Source organism: Lepidochelys olivacea (genome assembly GCF_965140295.1).
Source record: "Lepidochelys olivacea isolate rLepOli2 genome assembly, chromosome: 1".
Lineage (NCBI taxonomy): Eukaryota > Metazoa > Chordata > Testudines > Cheloniidae > Lepidochelys > Lepidochelys olivacea.
Window position 1 is genome coordinate 39253715 of NC_140411.1, and position 13492 is coordinate 39267206.

The window sequence follows — 13492 nt, forward strand, 5'->3', positions numbered from 1 at the left end:
AATGAATTCAGGATAACATTTCATTTGTGCAGCAGCTGAAAGTTATAGGTCTAGTAATTGAATATGCAGTGTTAACAGTCTCAAGCATACTTAATTGCTCTTTGGTGCTTTTACCAAATGTAATTTTCTAGGAGTTCAGAAAAGCCTTGTTTCCCTACTTTCATGAAGGATAGGTACCAAAGGTAATCAATCACACAATGCATTGCATTCTGTTACTTAAGAGTATGATACATTATTTATATAGTCTAAGGATTTTTCAGATGTTGCTGTAATAAAAAAGCAAATGAGTGAACAACCAGGAAACAGCATGTTTAGTTGAAAATTCAGATTTCATAGTTGATACTATGATTTGTAGAGATGGCCACAGTACCTACAGTATGTTTTATTTGTCTGATTTGCTGCACATTTATAGGAGAAAATGTAGACTCCATAATTAAAATCAGTTACATTAATTACACATTCAGACCAGGTCCAGGATCTCTACTGTAACATTTATATACAATTTGTATTTGAAGTAATAAAAACTGATTCTTTATTCCATGATTGGAAATATTTGGAATGATTTTTGGCACCCTAGCCCCTGTCCTAGGTGACCACAGCAGGGTTGGGTGTCAAGCCCTTAGGAATCTTGGGCCCAGACTTGTTGGGGTTACGAGGACTCTGCCAGACAGGAGAGTGGAAGGGGAGTCCTCAAGGGCAGGGAGCCCCCTGGGTAAAGGAAGTGGGAGCGAGGACTCAGATCCTTTCGCTAACCCCACTTCACCGGGGTAGTGCAGAAGCCAAGAAAGTTCCCCACAATAGCGGGACTATTCCCCCGCTTACATTTGGACTCTGGAGAAATTCACATTTGCAATGTTTTTATTTCGTTTAAGCTTGACAAGACAGTTGTTCAGTTTATTCACAATTCACCTAGTTAATAAACAAGAATTACTCTCCCTCTTCACCCTCATTCTACAGCATGTAGCCATATTTATGTCTTTGAGTATTGTTACAAGAAAAAAAAATGAAGTCTCCCTGCCTTATCTTTTTGTAAGAATTTAACTGTCACGTAATGTAAAAAAGTCATTCAAAAGTTCCACAGTTATACAAAGAAAATGCTCTTTGTATCTAGAATGTCCCAGTGAGCATATGTTGAGTTCCCTGAAGAAGACTGATGTGTTGAAATGTTTAAACACAGAGACTACTTTTGAGAATTACTTTCTGTACGTTGGCTGACAGCTGTGACTGCTGTGAACCTGAAAGTGAAAAGAGAGAGGGGCAGAGGACTAGAAAGACACATTTTAAGGAATATATGGAGAATACAAATAAAAAATTTTAGTTTTTTTTACTGTTTTTTTTAAATAGCCTTTTAGATATTCAGGGGGAAAGGAGAGATTCTTCCTTGTCCATATGTTTACCTATCCCTGGCTGCCTTACACCCATTTCTTATGAAATACGGTAAACGAGGCTTTTCTTTTATGGCTTAGTTCTTTGTTGTTATGAGCAACATATAACTCCAGACAACCTAGCATCAGAATGATTTCAGGTTAGAATTGTTTGAACCCCGTCTCATTGCTGAGGATTGATTAAAATATAGTTATTGACAAATGTAAATGGAAATACAATTGAGAGAAATCTATGGGTGAGATTTTTCAAAAGCTGTCTTCATTGTCTGTCTAACTCTGCTTTCACTGAAATCAATGGGAGATTTGCCATTGACCTCAGTGGGAGCAGAGTTAGGCCAGTGCTGTGAGCACTTTTGGAAATAGATCCCTCTCTAAATGTGTGCACTATTTTTTTTTTTCTTTTGAGTTCTGTCCATTCTCCCTAGGTGCCCTCGACAAAACTTACAAACACACACAAAACCTCTATAATAACTAAACTTCAGCAGTTTCATTCTATGCAACCACTACCCAGAAAACTAGGGACGTTAAAAGTTTAAACCATCCTGTCTCCAGTAACCAAACCACCCTGTAATTCTCTCCTTTTTCAAATTCTTGTTGGGGGGAGATAAACTGTTGCACGAGAATCTTTGAAAAACTGTAGACTGTATTAAACTAATTGTTCCAAACCAAGCTGCCCTGATTGTTCAGGCTCTTACAGAACGCTAGTATATAGCACTTGTGTGATTCTATTGATTCATTCTGAGAGGTGTTTGTACATGAAAGCCTGCTCCAAATGGAATTTACTATGTCAAAAATTATATATGCATAATCTATATACACACACTGTTGCGGGTTGGGCCCGCGGTTGCGCCTGTGCAAGCTCAGCTGGGGCTGTGCAGCCTAGCGGCCAGAGTCAATTGCTGTCAGGATGAGCCGCCACCTCAGGGTGGGCGGCAGCCAGCACAGGGGGACCTCGTCCTCCCTCTCCACCGGGTCCCAACCCAGGGTCCTGTCAGTGGCGGGGTTGTCTGCCACCAGCTCGGCGGGGATCTGGCTGAAACACACTGAGCTAGCCTCCGGTTGTCCAACCAATTCCCTGCAAAGACTCCCTGGGTTACTTCCTAGTTCCCCCGGTTCCTTCTCCCTCAGTTGCATCAAGCACCTGGGGTCGAGGGTTGCTGTCAGCTGGCTGGCATCCGCGTTGTGAAGTGCTTGCAGCCCTTCAGCAGGTGCCAGCGGCACACCTCCTTCCCCTACCACGGTCCACCCAGAGGGAGCCAGGCTGCTCCTTTTTATACTGTTGTTGCACTTTGAGCCTGCCCAGTAGGGTCGTGGGGGCGTGGCTTCCTCAGCCCACAGTGAGTTGTTAACCCTCACAAGCCCAGTGTGGAGCATGCGTGTCCCGTCACACACACACACTATGCCCACATTTATTCTTTCTCTTATTGACTCAAACATTGTAGAACTAACAAGGTAACTTAAGTGCTTCCTGGAGATATAATCTGTAGATATAAAAGGTATATTTGCTACTGAGATATATTGGAGGGGGAGCAACCTATTAATTCTGAAAAGTAGAAACTGAAACATGGTACTTCTTGCAACTTCTGTATGTTCTGTAGTTCTGAAATATGCACATGACAGGAGTAGTTGCCAACATAAATTTATTTGTCACTGTTACATGGTAAAAGGGTATATGGGAGTATAGGTAATTGTGTTACATCAGCAGTGCAATAACCAGGCTTGACACAAAGATATGGTACAGAATGCGGCGATAAATATGGAAATGCTGAAATAATTCTCTTCAATATCTACATGAGACCTCTCAGAAAGATAATGAGACAACATGGGCTGCTTTGCCAACAGTATGCTGATGACATTCAACTGCATGTTTAAGCATATTTAAGGTGTTTGCATAAAATTAGACATTTGCATCAGATAATCTACTATCAGTATTTATAATTTATATATATTTAATTTATAGTTAGTATTAAAATCACACATTCCTCATCAGTTACTACCAGAGGCCAAGTACATCATTAATGAATGCGAAAGGTGACAGATCTCAAGACGTATTTAGTGTTTTAATATAGTCACATCAATATTTCATGAGAATAACTGTTACCAAACTCAGACCAAGAACTCTTAAACAAAACAATACTTTTGTATTCAGTTTCCTTAGTCAAACAGAAAAACTGAACCATTATATAAATTACAATAGGCAGAATTGACAGTACTGAAATAATTCCCCTTCCAGGAATCCGTAAATGGCTTAAGTGTTTGTACATACAAATTGCAAGTCAAGATAATGTAATGTAATCAGATGAGAAGTAAAGTTAATTCATAAAACATTTTCTATGTGTACACACATTTTCATGGTATGTTTTCTGCCCTCCCTTTTTATTTCACTTTGTTAAAAAATGCTTTAGCTAGTATATAACAGAGGACAAAGGTTGCCCTTATTCAAGCAAACATGTGACTTTGAGCTTATTTGTCAGATACAGTGGTGAAGTACCATTCAATGAACATAATTTCTTTAATAGATTTTCACCCTCTATGTATCTTCTGGAACAGGGCTATCAAATTCCTGACCTGGATGTGGATGCTAGCCTGCTTGAGGTATCTATGTAACCCCATCACACGTTTGTATTCTCAAGGGCACAGGCTTTTGATTACAAAAATAATGTAGTTACTAGTCCACATGGTTACAAATATACTTTCTTAAAGCGAGCTGATATCATTCTGTCTTAGCGTACCTCAACATCTCTAGAAGATGTGACCTATACCATTCATCTGAGGCACATTAATTCTGAAGTTTAATGATGACATTGTAGGGGTAAGATTTTCAAATAACTTAAGTTTTCAATCCTGCAACTAATTTATGCCTATATGTAAATCATTGCAATGGAAATTGTGCAGCTGTATTTGCGAATGGCCAAATGAACAAAGGGTAGAAAGTATTAGTGACTTAAGGGAACTATTCACATGTTTAAACATGCTTAAATGCTTTACAAGATCAGACCTAAATTTATAGGGCCTGATTCAGCAAAGGTGCGTGTGATGACTAGGTTTGCTCTAAGGGGACTACTCCTGTGCGTAAGTGTTTGCAGAGCAGGGGCATATTCTGTCTTTAAGTCTTTGTGCAAATAATTCTCACTGACATCAGTGGAAGTTCTCTGTGGTTGAGGGTAGCTTGCTTTTTTATCTAAATTAGTAGACCCAGTCCAAGGGCCAGAGTTAAACGTTATAATTTATTCCCCCTTGGCAGAATGAGTTTAGCAACACAGGTTCTATTAGGTCCTATCTCCCTCAATAGTCTAGATCTCTAACTTTCCCTTCTTCCTGTGATAAAACTTTATTCTCATTTGTGCTAATGGAACCTTGGAAGTTACCTTGTTCTTTTTAAATTAGAGCTGGTCAAAATATCTATCTGTTCTGAAGTTAATCCATTTTCTGATTAGTTTAGAAGGAATCACTCCTATATGTGACTGTATCTTTTTTATTTGTAAGTGTTTGCTGAATACTTGTATGTATTTGCTGTATTTATTTTGACACATGTTCATTCTATGGGTTGCTTGCCTTGTTTGCTTCAACTACTCAGTATTTGTTACTTACAGTGGATTATGAGAAAATTCAGTCACATAGTTTCTGCTTCCCGACTATATGAGTGCAACTTATGAAACAGGAGTGAAAAATAATTAGCTTTTTATTATTAATCTGTGGAAGATGTATAATAATACCAGTATTTATTAATATTTTAATAAATATACAACAGATGATACTCTTAATACCAAATATTACTTTATGAATTCCTATTAAACAAATATGGCATTTTTGTCATTTATTTCTTTAGTTGTCATCCAGTTTGAATATTATCTTGAGTAGTTCTTTGCAAATTTCAGTCATTCAGAAATTCATTCACAAAATGAATCTGTAATGAGGACATAAAGCACAAATTTAGATCTACATACTATGTATGTCTCATGCTCTTGTGTGTGTGTACACAAATAATGAAAGAATACATGATAGCAAGATGTGATATCAACGTATTATTGCATAAAATTAGAATATCTATGTCACTTGAGTGAGTGAGTTATACAGGTCATCACAAATGAGTGCCAATAAAACCTTTAGAACACACTGTTCTGTGATACTCATACATATGTGTTTATTACAAAACCTTTTATTCCATGCCACAACTGACCACCTGTGTTATACAGGAGGTCAGACGAGTGAGTGGATCACACTGGTCTTTCTGGCGTTGGAATCTATGAACTAAGATTACTGTTTGTTTATTTCAAGTATAATTTTCTTAGTGAATATGAGACCAGCAGTTGTATCCAAGAACAGATAGAATGAGAGGGATATTTTTAAAAAAATGTAAATGTACTGTAATCTAATCTAGAATACCTTTTAGACATGGAAACTCATGATCAAAAAGGTAACCTCCAAACTATCTTTTTGTTGTAATACTATTGAGTTTATGTTCCACTGAAAGGAGTGGTGGATTAGCCACTGGGCCAACTTGGCCTGTGCCCAGGGGCCCTGGCCAATTGAGGGGGAAAATGGGCGCACCCCGACCTGCTCTGCCCACCCAGTGCTCCTGCCAGTGAGTGGGGTCAGGGTATGGGGGCTTGCCCAGCTCCGCCAGCCCTCCTGCCGGCGCACAGGGTCTGGGCACGGGGGCCAACCCCAGTCCCCGGCAGGAGCGCCAGGAGGGCGGGGTGGGGCAAGCCCCTGTGCCCCAATCCCATTTCCCTGGCAGCAGTGCAGAGGGGGGCGTGTGGGACTGCGGGTGGAAATGGTGCGGAGGGGCCCCACTGTGACATTACCTTCTGGTGTTATCTGGACCAGTGATCTGCTAGGTCACTCCAATCCTTGACTCTGGGAGCCAGCCTTACCCTGCTCTGCTCTGTGAACCCCCAGTCGTGGGCTGTTCATGCACAGCCTCTGGCACGTAAGCTGCTCCTTGGATTGTGCAACCGAATGACACTAGCCAATATCTCCAATCCCAGACACAACCCTCGGAACCTCCCTCTTGCAGTGTCTAGTTATGCCCGCTGGATGCTGCAAGCTTATATGAGTTCATCAATTTAACAAAGATAATGATATATACCAGGCTTGTTATCCCAAGGAGAGTCTGCCACACTTCAAACCAAACACACTGCCTCAGGTAGAATAAACAGATTTATTAACTATAAAGATAGATTTTAAGTGATTATACATCAAAGCACAACAAGTCAGAGTCAGGTGAGCATTACCTCATCGCAGTTCCAAACTGACCAAAGGAATGGGGGTGACTCCCTCGAGAGTCTAACAGACTCTTTTGTTGCTGCCTATGCCAGTGTCCTTTGTTCCTGTGAGGCTGGGCTGGTTTGTCCTGTACCTGCCCTGTTGAGGTGTGAACTGCCTCTCTGCTCTTGGAGAGTTTTTGCTTGGGTTTATTTTAAGCCATACGAATAAATTTTCAGCCTCATAACTACATACATGAACTTATAACCTATAACCTTACCTATAACATTACTTGTAACAACAATGCTCAGTGTATCATGAGCCTTCTGAAGACACCCGACATGACAAGCTTTGCACTGGATACCACACAAACATTTTACAAGGATGAACATGGGGGTGCTGGGTGTTTCTCCGAGATACAGAGCATCACACCCACAAAATGGTAATCCGCCTCTGACTGAAACACTCTAAAATATTGTAGCAACCGATGAGCTAAGGAACAGTAATTTTGTGAGATAACTAGTGTTTAACTCCCAACAACCTTCCATACATTTTCATTTTTGTAATTTTTCTGTGAAGTAGCATCTGAGATTCATGGCGATCATATATGCTGTTCAGCTGGTTATTTTCCTTAGTTAGTTTGCAGTGCTGCTGAGGGCTCATCTACACTTGAAACACTGCAGCGGCATAGTGGCAACACTGCATCTGCGCCTCTATAGTGCTTCGGGGTAGATACTACCTACGTCGATAGGAGGGGTTCTTCCACTGGCATAGGTAATTCTTCCGTCGACATAGCACTCTCTTACACTGATGGTAGCTTAATTGTGTCACACCAGGGTGTGGATTTTTCACATCCCTGAGTGCTGTATCTGGGTCAACCTAACTTTTAGTGTTAACCCGGCCTGAGCCTCACATTGCTTTTAGTGGTTTATATCCACCACACTCCAGCCATACAGTTTCCCTTATTGGTATTTTGAACTACTCTAGACCACAATGCACTAATGTTGAGCATGCTGCTTCTCATAGGAAACCTCGCTTTTTCCTTTCCTTTTGCTCACTCTCCATGACCTTTTCAGTACACTGTGGGAGCTTCATTGTGGGGAACGTTAAGGGGATTCCTGCAGTGGTGACTAATTACATGAGAGGAAAGTGATCAGGAACTGTCAGCATGGATTCACCAAGGGAAGGTCATGCCTGACTAATCTAATCGCCTTCTATGATGAGATTACTGGTTCTGTGGATGAAGGGAAAGCAGTGGATGTATTGTTTCTTGACTTTAGCAAAGCTTTTGACATGGTCTCCCACAGTATTCTTGTCAGCAAGTTAAAGAAGTATGGGCTGGATGAATGCACTATAAGGTGAGTAGAAAGTTGGCTAGATTGTCAGGCTCAACGGGTAGTGGTCAATGGCTCCATGTCTAGTTGGCAGCCGGTGTCAAGTGGAGTGCCCCAGGGGTCGGTCCTGGGGCCGGTTTTGTTCAATATCTTCATAAATGATCTGGAAGATGGTGTGGATTGCACTCTCAGCAAATTTGCGGATGATACTAAACTGGGAGGAGTGGTAGATATGCTGGAGGGCAGGGATAGGATACAGAGGGACCTAGACAAATTGGAGGATTGGGCCAAAAGAAATCTGATGAGGTTCAATAAGGATAAGTGCAGGGTCCTGCACTTAGGACGGAAGAACCCAATGCATAGCTACAGACTAGGGACCGAATGGCTAGGCAGCAGTTCTGCGGAAAAGGACCTAGGGGTGACAGTGGACGAGAAGCTGGATATAAGTCAGCAGTGTGCCATTGTTGCCAAGAAGGCCAATGGCATTCTGGGATGTATAAGTAGGGGCATAGCGAGCAGATCGAGGGACGTGATCGTTCCCCTCTATTCGACATTGGTGAGGCCTCATCTGGAGTACTGTGTCCAGTTTTGGGCCCCACACTACAAGAAGGATGTGGATAAATTGGAGAGAGTCCAGCGAAGGGCAACAAAAATGATTAGGGGTCTGGAACACATGAGTTATGAGGAGAGGCTGAGGGAACTGGGATTGTTTAGTCTGCAGAAGAGAAGAATGAGGGGGGATTTGATAGCTGCTTTCAACTACCTGAGAGGTGGTTCCAGAGAGGATGGTTCTAGACTATTCTCAGTGGTAGAAGAGGACAGGACAAGGAGTAATGGTCTCAAGTTGCAGTGGGGGAGGTTTAGGTTGGATATTAGGAAAAACTTTTTCACTAAGAGGGTGGTAAAACACTGGAATGCGTTACCTAGGGAGGTGGTAGCATCTCCTTCCTTAGAAGTTTTTAAGGTCAGGCTTGACAAAGCCCTGGCTGGGATGATTTAATTGGGGATTGGTCCTGCTGTGAGCAGGGGGTTGGACTCGATGACCTCCTGAGGTCCCTTCCAACCCTGATATTCTATGATTCTATGAACTCACCCTCTCCTTGCTATTTCCTTGCTGTCTTCATGCATCCAAAGATCTTCAAGAAAATTCTCTGGGAAAAGCACAAAGGGATTTTTGCTCTGGTGAGGGGGCGCACATAGCTAACACAGTGATTGGAGATGGATGAAAGGAGGAAAATAGAAATAAAAGGATCATTAAATGTTAAGCATGCACATTTTTATGATAAATTACTGTAAAGTCAAAGGCAATTTAAAAAAATATTATTGTGGGAATTCTTGTCATACAAGTGCTATTTAGGTGCATAAAGAAAATATGGCAATGTCTTTATTTATCTAGATTTGTATTTCATGTTTTCAGTATAAGAATGAATGAATCCAGGATTCATATTGCTTAACATTACCTAGAGGTGTGCACAAGCTCTGTTTGGTTTAATTTGTGTGCATGTAGAGCCAGATCTTCCCTTCTGTCTGCCTTCTCACCCCATGCCTGTAAGCAGATAGACGAGTAAAATTTACGATGACAGTAGGTCCGAGTATATTCCCCAAGACTCTTGCATGGAATCAGCACTTCTAAGGAACCCGTCAGTCTCTGCCATACTTTCCCAGACTCTGCAGAGGACTCTGAGAGGTGTTGAGTACGTGCAAGGGGAGGATGTGGGCTTAGGATGGGCAGGGAGAGGAGAGGGTAAGTTTGGAGAACACTTATCATCCACTGTGGCCTATCAGAATGCCCTTAAAAAGGTAAGTTGCATTTACTCTTTGGCATGTCACGGTTTATGCCTGCAGGGAAACCTGACTGAGTTTTAAATCAGTCCGTTTTGTAAAACACACGCTACAAAACCGATTAAGCTGTGCACATCCCCATGTCTTTTTACACTCTCTCAGAAATACATTCAGTAGTTTTAAAACTCTTGTCACACATCTGCTGTCAGATGGGTGTTTTTAAGTTGCTGCCAAAACCTTTTTCTGGATTTGGAAGATTTAAACAGAATTACTTGAAAATGCCACATTTCAACATAAATTTTCTGGTTTTATTTTTAAATATCATATTTGTTCAACATTGATCCTTACTAGCAGTGAGAGAACACCACTGATGGGGCATGAAAGGAATCAGTTCTTGACTGCAAGGGCAGTAATCTTGATACATGAATTTGAAGGTGGTGGTGTTTCCTTAGAGCACTTTTAGTACTGGGAGAGCCGAAAATCTGGAGTTGTCTGTTTCAGTCTGTAACTCTTCATTCTCCTTCAGGTTGAAGAGGAAGCTGAGGCCTTTCTGGATTATAGTGGAAGTGAAGAGGAATTTGACCCAAGCACCCTTCCAGATCCTGATAAACACAGAGGCTCTGACCAAGAGGCTGATCTGGATATTGAAGACAGCAATGGGTATGTTTTCTAACTTGAAGCAAAAAAAGATGCAAAGACATTAGTGTGTATCTGTAAAATGCCTTAGCTCAGCTTTCATCAAAAGAAATACAGCAGGGGTGCTGTATATATTTCTTGTTTTTTCCATAGGTCATTTCTCACATGCATTTGGAAATGTTTCTACTTTTGAATGCTGCTTTGTTTAGATGTTGCAACAGGGACATACTGAAAATTTAATGCTCCCAAGACTTCCACTTTTACAGTTTTTTGGCTGAGCAGGTGCTGAACACAAACTAGCAGTTTAGCCTAAGCAACCTCATTTATTTAGCCATGTTAGATTTAGGATTATGAGTCAGTGTCAAAGGGACCTCAATGAGAATATTCAAACAAAAAAACGTTTGACTAATTCCCAGGAGTTCATTGTGAAGCACAGAAATAAATTTCTATGCTGCCACATTACAAGTTTTATTTGAAAAGAAAACAAAGTCTCATTAAAGCCATAAAGTATATTAGGAATATATTTAATAAATGTGTTTAAGTTGAAGCATGTGATGAACAGAGAGATTCAGTAACTTTTGGAATATTTAGCAATACAAATTAAGTTGAATCTGACTAGAAATGTGCTTTGGAATTAACCCTGGGTTAAAAAATACAGTAAATTGAAAATAGTTCCCTGAAGTATTTTTAAAATATACTTTTTATTTTGAGAGATAATGGTGCAGGATGGGAAGGGATGGAGACCCACAGTCTGTTATGTTAGCTTACTGCATTTCTTCAGTGCACATACTGTAGGATTGCCAAAAGATCCTGGCTGAAATCCTGGCCCCATTTAATTCATTGTGGGTTTTACCATTGACTTCAGCGGGGTCAGGATTTCACTCCCTGTGTTTCTTTGGTAAACAGGGGACGCCCTTTGTTATAGGCTCTGATACATCCTGAAATCATGATAGTGGCACTTGATGCATTAGACTGGAAGATAATGTTTATTTTGCCCCCTTTGATTCAACAGGAACTTGTAGTTGTCAGTTGTAAAAGTATCTTTTGCCCTTCAAGTCTCAATCAGTTAAAATTACCTAGGCTAGATTTGTTGCTAATCCTAATGTGGCTTCAAGGTAGGAAGAGAGAAGAGGGGTAGTGGTTAGAGCTACCCATATCTTGACTCTGAATCACAACAAACAAGCCAGTAGCATGACTTTCCCCGTTCTCCACCAACATGAGAACTGGCCAGGCATCAGTGGGAGGGAAAGAAAGCTTGCATCCTTTTCTGAGATGCAGTAAATTACTTCTTCCCATTGCAAGGAGGAAGCAGGAAAAGAATTGTGATTCTGAATCAGTTTCTTCCTGGTTTTACCCTCTGGCCTGACGCAGCAATATGCCACCTCCTACTCAGGGCTGAGTGTGGAGACTCAATCTAGCCTTCTGAGAATTAGCAAAAAGTGTTAAAGGAGAACCAAAAAAAATAACTAAACGTTTAAATAAATTCCTCTATACAGGGGTGGGCAAACTACGGCCTGCCAGATGTTTTAATCCGGTCCTCGAGCTTTCACTGGGGAGCGAGGTCTGGGGCTTGCCCCACTCCGGTGCTCCAACCAGGGAGCAGGGTCAGGGACCACTATATGCAGCTCCCAGAAGCAGTGGCATGGCCCTCCTCCAGTTCCTAGGCATAAGGGCAGCCAGGGGGTTCCACTCTGCACACTGCACCCGCCCCAAGCGCCGCCCCCGCAGTTTCCATTGGCCGGGAACTGCAGCCAATGGGAGCTGCAGGGGCGGTGCCTGCGGACGGGGCAACATGCAGCGCCACCTGGCCGTGCCTGTGTGTAGGAGCTGGAGAAGGGATATGCTGCTGCTTCTGGGAGCAACTTGAGGTAAGCGCCATCTGGAGCCTACACCCCTGAGCCTCTCCCTGTGCCCCAACCCCCCTCCTGCCCTCTGAACCCCTTCGTCCCAGCCCAGAGCACTCTCCTACACCCCAAACCTCTCATAGCCAGCCCCACCCCAGAGCCCTCACCCCCGAGCCCGGAGCCCCCTCCAGCATCCTGAACTCCTCATTTCTGTCTCCACCCCAGAGCCCGCACCCCCAACCAGACCCCTCACCCCCTCCTGCTTCCCAACCCCAATTTTGTGAGCATTCATGGCCCGCCATAGAATTTCTATTCCCAGATGTGGCCTTCAAGCCAAAAAGTTTGCCCACCCTTGCTCTGGCATAAGCTGAGCTTCCGCAATAGCTTTGGTCAGCCCATGGTGGGGATAGGGGTGTGATTTTATACTAATAATGGTCTGTCTCCTCCTCTTGACCTGATCGTGGGGCACTTAGCACATATTGGAGGAGTTTTGTTAAAATGATTAGCAAGCTGCCTTTAATGTATTCGTAGAAACTCAGACATCTAGCTATACTGGATGAATTGCATCTGCTAGAGGTTGATTGCTTCAAGCTGAAGCAGCTAAGTGTGACGAAACTCTTGTTCTTAAGCTCCTCTTAAATGTCTAGTTACCACAGGGATCTCCTAATAACCACTGATGAATGGATGGTTGGTTGGTTTTTGTTTTGTTTTTTTGCGTACTTACTGTCGGGAAAAGTCAATAGGCTATGGACACATTTCAGCTTGGATTCATATATGGTTTTCTTGGTTTAAGCAAGACTTAGTATATGTTTTAACAATTTTCTGTTGTATTTCAGTAGTTAAAATTTAGGAGACATTAAAGAGAGCATTTTTCTCTGTTGTTTTATGTTTTCTTTTACTTTGTGTACCTGACAGCACTTCTCCCCATTCCATGTAATCAGATATCCACAGTCCTGCAAATATATGAACTTGCAAATAGAGTAGATCCAATGGGCCAGATCCTCAGCTGGCATAAATCAGCATAGGACCCTTGGAATTAAGAGCTGATGATCTGGCCCACCAAGTTCAACATGAGCACTTGTACTTAAAATTAAACCCATGGATGAGTCTTTGCTGGATTGGGGCCTTGGTCATTTGGCCTTGTGTGGTTCTTTTTACACAGCAAGATGGAATAGAAGCTTAAAACAGGGAAACTTAATTTTAAAACCACAGAAATTGAGATTGGGGTCACATGATGATTAAAACTTTTATTTTTTTTTTAATTAGCTACATTCAAGATGACAGTGTTCCTTTCACCAGCAGG

At 41.9% G+C, this 13492-nt stretch overlaps 1 protein-coding gene across 1 annotated transcript in view; it reads left to right on the forward strand.

Moving 5' to 3' along the window:
* Window positions 1-13492, forward strand: part of DDX10 (DEAD-box helicase 10) — a 323849-nt gene that overhangs the window by 293418 nt on the left and 16939 nt on the right. Inside the window, exon 17 of the mRNA XM_084613019.1 lies at window positions 10236-10369. Coding sequence (XP_084469145.1) covers window positions 10236-10369 — 134 coding nt within the window. The remainder of the gene's footprint in view (window positions 1-10235; window positions 10370-13492) is intronic.